The sequence below is a fragment of the Anarhichas minor genome, unplaced genomic scaffold (assembly GCF_050575085.1).
Source record: "Anarhichas minor isolate MPS153535 unplaced genomic scaffold, ASM5057508v1 ptg000087l, whole genome shotgun sequence".
Classification (NCBI taxonomy): domain Eukaryota; kingdom Metazoa; phylum Chordata; class Actinopteri; order Perciformes; family Anarhichadidae; genus Anarhichas; species Anarhichas minor.
Window position 1 is genome coordinate 3,361,142 of NW_027466533.1, and position 5,427 is coordinate 3,366,568.

General features: G+C 41.8%; 1 protein-coding gene across 1 annotated transcript; it reads left to right on the forward strand.

Annotated features, from left to right (window-relative positions):
• Positions 1–2,927, forward strand: LOC142938646 (ras-related protein Rab-17-like). Its single transcript, XM_076081959.1, has 5 exons — positions 1–300; positions 1,159–1,310; positions 1,413–1,538; positions 1,669–1,762; positions 2,236–2,927. Exons 1-5 carry the CDS (start codon positions 120–122, stop codon positions 2,364–2,366), a joined length of 684 nt encoding a protein of 227 aa, XP_075938074.1. The 5' UTR covers positions 1–119; the 3' UTR covers positions 2,367–2,927.
• Positions 2,928–5,427: the final 2,500 nt, after the last annotated feature.

Genomic DNA, 5,427 nt, shown 5'->3' on the forward strand with positions numbered 1-5,427 from the left:
CAAGAAGACACAGTTTAGAGCAGCTGCTGCTTCTTAACAGGAAAAAGACTGAATCAGGACTTGTGGACATTCTTGTCCGTCTGTATTCTCTCACTCTTTTGGAGTTAAGAGAACTTTTGATGGGAGAAAAGCTCCCAAGGGTGCCAGGTGGAGCCCGGATCCACAGTGACAGTTTGAGCAGACCAGTGCAGACCCTCAGGGTTAAGATGGTACTTCTGGGAAGCTCTGGTGTGGGAAAGTCCAGTCTGGCACTGCGATTTGACAAGGATGAATTTAGGAGTACAACACCTACTGTAGGCTGTGAGTATATGACACTAAGAGCTTTGGATAGAAATTGTTGATACGTATCAGAGTGAAATATTGATACTGAAAAGTAGTAACCAAAATAGTTTGAAATGTTTTGAAAATCGCTTATTCGCTGCTGAGAGATAGATTAGAAGATCTATACCGTTCACATGTCTGTAAGGTAAATATGAAGCTACAGTCAGGATAGCTAGCTCAGCCTAGCTTAGCATAAAGACCAGAAGCGGTGGAAAGAGCTAGTGTGGCTCTATCCGAAAGAAGAAAAAAAATGCTGAAAAACAATATAATACATTTGAACAAAATAACAGAATAGATGTGTAATGTGTACAAACAACGAGTTGTGGTCTAACAGGGAGTTATGTGATGGACTATTTCTCGGCGGGGAGCAGTGACCTCCTGGAGAAACCACAACTTTTTACACCTCAGATTTTGTACAGAGTAAAGACAGAATGTGTTGCACAGTGAACTTAATTGGTGCTTGATGGCATATCTTTTTTTTTACATTTGGCAAGAACCAAGCCAGCTGTTTCCCATATTTCCAGTCTTAATGCTAAGCTAGGCTAACGTCTCCTGGCCGTAGCTATAGGTCTAAATAACGTACCCCACAGACATATCTAACCCTAGCTAATAAACCACAATCTAAAACTTTAATCTTTATCATAGTTCTATAGCTGTATACTATTTGTGTGACACTTATGGTGGGGATGTCATACACATGTTCATATCTACTAATTACAAAAACATTTCTTCACTAGCTTTATTGCAAATATGATCCAGCCAGGGACATCTCCAAAGACTCAGCAGTGAACAAATGAATCCCCTCTGGTGTCCTTGTGCTGTTTGCCTCCCCCTCAGGTGCCTACCTGACCCGGGTGGTGCATCTGAGCGATGTCACTCTTCGCTTTGAGATATGGGACACGGCAGGGCAGGAAAAGTACCACAGCATCACCCCACTGTACTACAGAGGGGCCCACGCTGCACTCTTGGTCTATGATGTCAGCCAGAGGGTAAAAGGAGCCGACGCCTGAACATGGAAGTGACTTGTCTTGTCTCATCTTGGCTGGTGCTTGTGCCATATCGTATCCTTGTGCATGTTTGTGTCACTATAGGAAACGTTTGTCAGAGCTCAAGTGTGGCTCAAAGAGCTTGAGAACCAGTACATCCCAGGATCTACCGTCATATGGCTGGTAGGCAACAAGGTGGATCGGGCGCAGAATCGACAAGTCTCAGTGCAGGTACGCACTCACACGGAAAATCCCCCTCCTTAATCTCAAACAATCCCTATTTAACACGCAGAGTCACATCTACTGTACAATTTAATCTATGACGTGCAATTTCATTTTTTTTTTATATGTCGTCATACAGGAAGGACAGAGTCTGGCCAATGACAGGGGCTTATTGTTTACAGAGACGTCAGCCCTGTCGGGGGATCAGGTCTGCGAGCTGCTGCTAGCTGTAGGTAAGTAAAAGTATTAAAGGAACTGCAATAAAGAGGTTGTTTTGAGACTTTTGTTACCTGAACTCAGCCTCCCAGGCCGTGTTTTGCCCCACCAATCAGATGCTTTAAAATATAATAAAAGACTATGCGGGTTAAGGTTGTTGTTAGGGTCTCCTAATATTACTAGAGGAAGCTGGATTTAGTCACAGTATTCCTGACTTATCCATGGGGACAAAGGTCCAAGGTCCAGAGAAAGACAGCTTATCTACCACTAGAGAGCAGTAGATACAAACATGAGGAGCAAAGGTAGGCTGCTTCATCTCTAATCTACACACAATTATTGGCGAATATGAAAACTGTAAAATATTGTAACATAAGTCCAGGTCTGAGGTGCCAGTTTTCTTTTACAGCTTAAACGCCTCTAAAATGTCAGCATGCTCCTGTGTATTATAACTCCATCTGTGCCGTCTTTGCTAACAGAGCTCTGATTTCAGCCCACAGAGTGCACGAGTGTATTGGAGCGCAGCAGGGAGGTCTGTCAGAGTGGCAGGAAACGGCACATGTGGATCTGCATCGTAGAGACACATTCAATCCTTTTGTATCCTGCTGCAAAGTTGGACCCTAACATCTGTGACTATCAGTTGTGTTGCTGCTTGTCTTTGTTTCTCTGTCTTTACCCTTTAAAAGTTGCTCTAAGTCTAAGGCTAGTCCAGGGGTCGGCAACCTTTACTATCCAAAGAGCCAGTTTGCCCTATTTTCCACCAAATAAAATTCGTCTGGAGCCGCAAAAGCTATTTGATATCACAGCCTATAAAGTGTTATATATAGTTATATTATATATACAAAAACTATAGTTTGTTGTATTTATGAAAATATAGAACAAGAATAAAGACAATTCTTGACATTTCTTTGCAATTTTACCTGATATAACAATATCAAACTCTTATGAAGAGGAGAGTTTGCTGCAGCAGCTGAGAAATCGCTCTTTTTCGCTCATCTCCAGCGTGACACTTTTCAGCACATGCTGTGTGCTTGTTCTGGAAGCATAGAGGTAAGCCAGCATCGTTGGCAGTGAAAGCAAATCAAGACGCCCACGCAGAGTTAAACTCTCCATTTTCCTCCGTGACTTTTCTTTTTTTGGATTTAGTTTACAGAGGCCGGGGGTCTGAAAATCATGATTCGCCACCTGCAGGGAAAGGCTCTTGACAGAGGTAGAGGATTTAACTGCCTGTGGGAATAATTAACATATAAGATTCTGTTCATTCTTGCTTATAAATTGTATTCTCTCTGAACACGTTTCTCTTTTTGGAGAGAGTCATGTGAGATAACTTCTTCGATTAGCGCAATTCTCCTGCTCTTCTTTCTATTTCCTCGTCTCAGCCCCGTGTGTCACGTGTGTGTAAACCTCGCTCGAGTCAGAATACTCATATTTGATTGGCTGAGCTGCATCACGTGATGTAATTTGCAACGCATTGGTTGGTGTGTTTCCTGCACCGCCGAACAAGTGCCGTAACGGCTGAATAAGAGGCGCCGGTTAAAATTTAAACTCGGTGCCCAATATGTATAATTCCGAATTTTCTATCGGTTTTTCGTTCCTGGGTCCGGATCCGGTGCGCCAGTTGGGGACTTCAGGGAGCCGCAACATAGAAGCTAAAGAGCCGCATGCGGCTCGCGAGCCGCAGGTTGCCGACCCCTGGGCTTGGCTGTTTTTACTGTATTTATGGTATACATAAAAACATCTCAAATAAAACAAATGCGTGTAGATTCTGAATCTTTGGTTCTCTGCCTGTTTGATTGGATGCACAAAACTGCATTTATCCTGCAGTATGACTCGTGGTGGAGAGTGACACATTTTCAGCTTGTTTTACTTGAGGCTAAACGCTGCTCACTACTATTCATGCAGGATAAGTCCTTGTGTTCCATTTGTTGGAATGCTTTTCCTCAGTAGGTTTATGACCAACCCCCTCAGTCTCTGTCTATGCCAGATGTTGGACTGATGCCGATTATCCTCATTCAGGGTCTGCTGTCTGTGATTTAGCTGAGCGGAGAGTTCTGTTGAGTGTGGTTAGCAAATTTCCTTTTTTTACACAATAGAGACCCAGTCAAGTTTAATAAAGTTTATAATAAAAACTATTTGAACGGTCCAAATTTTGAAAGTATTTCCACTGTGGGACAATGCGCTGCTTTCTACTGGTCTGGATTTGGAAATGATTTAATTTGTCCCTTAGTGGGGGAGTCACAGAAGTACTGTGAGTGATACATACATTTGCCTGAATAGCACAACTTTAATAGCAAATAAAAAACTCCAAAGTCCCTAAAAAATTCAATATTTTGTAATAGATGTCACCCTTTATCGTAGCGCCGGCTCATAAGTTCAACTCGTGATTAAAGCTACTCCAAGGAACTTTCAATTTATGTCAATTTTGGCGGCCCCTGTGGATTAATGTGGTAGTGTTTCTGAGCACCAGAGTCCCCTGAGAAAACCTCTCATTTTACTGCAGCAGAGTCTGTCAGTTAGTCCTGGTTCTGGTTCTCCTGTGCCTCCCTTCCCTCCAGCTGGCCCAGCAATACGGCCTGGATCTCCAGCAGCGTGCTGTCACTGTTGGCTTCCAGCGATGATCGAAGGAGCAGCGATGGGCTGGTCGCTGCTGGCGGCCCTCCTGGAGTTGGAGCTGAAGCAGTTTTTACTGAACCAGCACGATTTCATTTGATTTTGCACAGAATCTGACCCAGTGGCACTAATGACAAGCATTAAGAATAACTTTAAAGAAACAGCAAATCATCTCTCTGGTGGGCTTGTTTGCTTATGTAGGTCATATGGAGCCATCTCTATTAAATTGAGACTATTTTATAACCAGTTAAAAGTTCCTCACATTAACTTTAAGTGAATCAGTTCATAGAGAGGAGGTTGGGGTGGTTGGATGGCCAAAAGAACACGTGACTTTTCATGTCCTGTGTGAAACCAAAACTCAACAAAAAGTTTTCACAAAAGAGTCCAAAACTCAACACATTGACTTTTCTTAACTTACGTACGCATACCTGTACATAACTTAGGTTACGCAACACACATTTCATCTGTCTTAACCCAAACCATGATCTTTTTCTAAACCTATCAAGTTTTGTTGCCTAAACCTAAACAAGTTTTGTTTTTTTCAATTCACGACATTAACCATGTGGTTTTCACTTTTACCTTCACAACCTACTTGTTGCAATTTAGTCTGTAGCAATTGAATGGTGGCGATAACAGCTTATCGCCACCATTAAGGACTCATTTTGTAATGAGGGCACTGATAAAATGAAGTAAAACCAAATGGCATAACTCCCGTTGAAACCTGAAATTGACGTTTTTATGTTCCACTTTTCTATGGATCAAACAAAAAAGATATAATTTTTGTATTGCAATATATATATATACATATTGATATGAGCTTTTCACCTTTAGGAAATAAAGGCATTTCCCAAAATATTGAACCATTTGTCTTTAAGAAGTCTTGATGCATGAAGTCTGCATTAATGATTATGTGTTCATTCCAGTGATGCTGCTGCGTGGTTTTTTTCTGGCATAATAGTTTGGAAATGTGTGATGAAAAATAATCTGTTTGGGATTAAATTGACTGTGCATGCCAGAGTAATACATATTATAAATATTGTCCCTATGCTTCAACAACACCCTTTTACAACAAGTA

What these genes read in the sequence shown, in the direction of transcription:
- LOC142938646 (XM_076081959.1), top strand. Translation starts at nt 120, where the DNA reads ATGGGAGAAAAGCTCCCAAGGGTGCCAGGTGGAGCCCGGATCCACAGT. An exon ending in TCTATGATGTCAGCCAGAGG is followed by an intron (nt 1,311 to 1,412) that starts GTAAAAGGAGCC and finishes GTGTCACTATAG; the next exon opens with GAAACGTTTGTCAGAGCTCA. An exon ending in ATCGACAAGTCTCAGTGCAG is followed by an intron (nt 1,539 to 1,668) that starts GTACGCACTCAC and finishes GTCGTCATACAG; the next exon opens with GAAGGACAGAGTCTGGCCAA.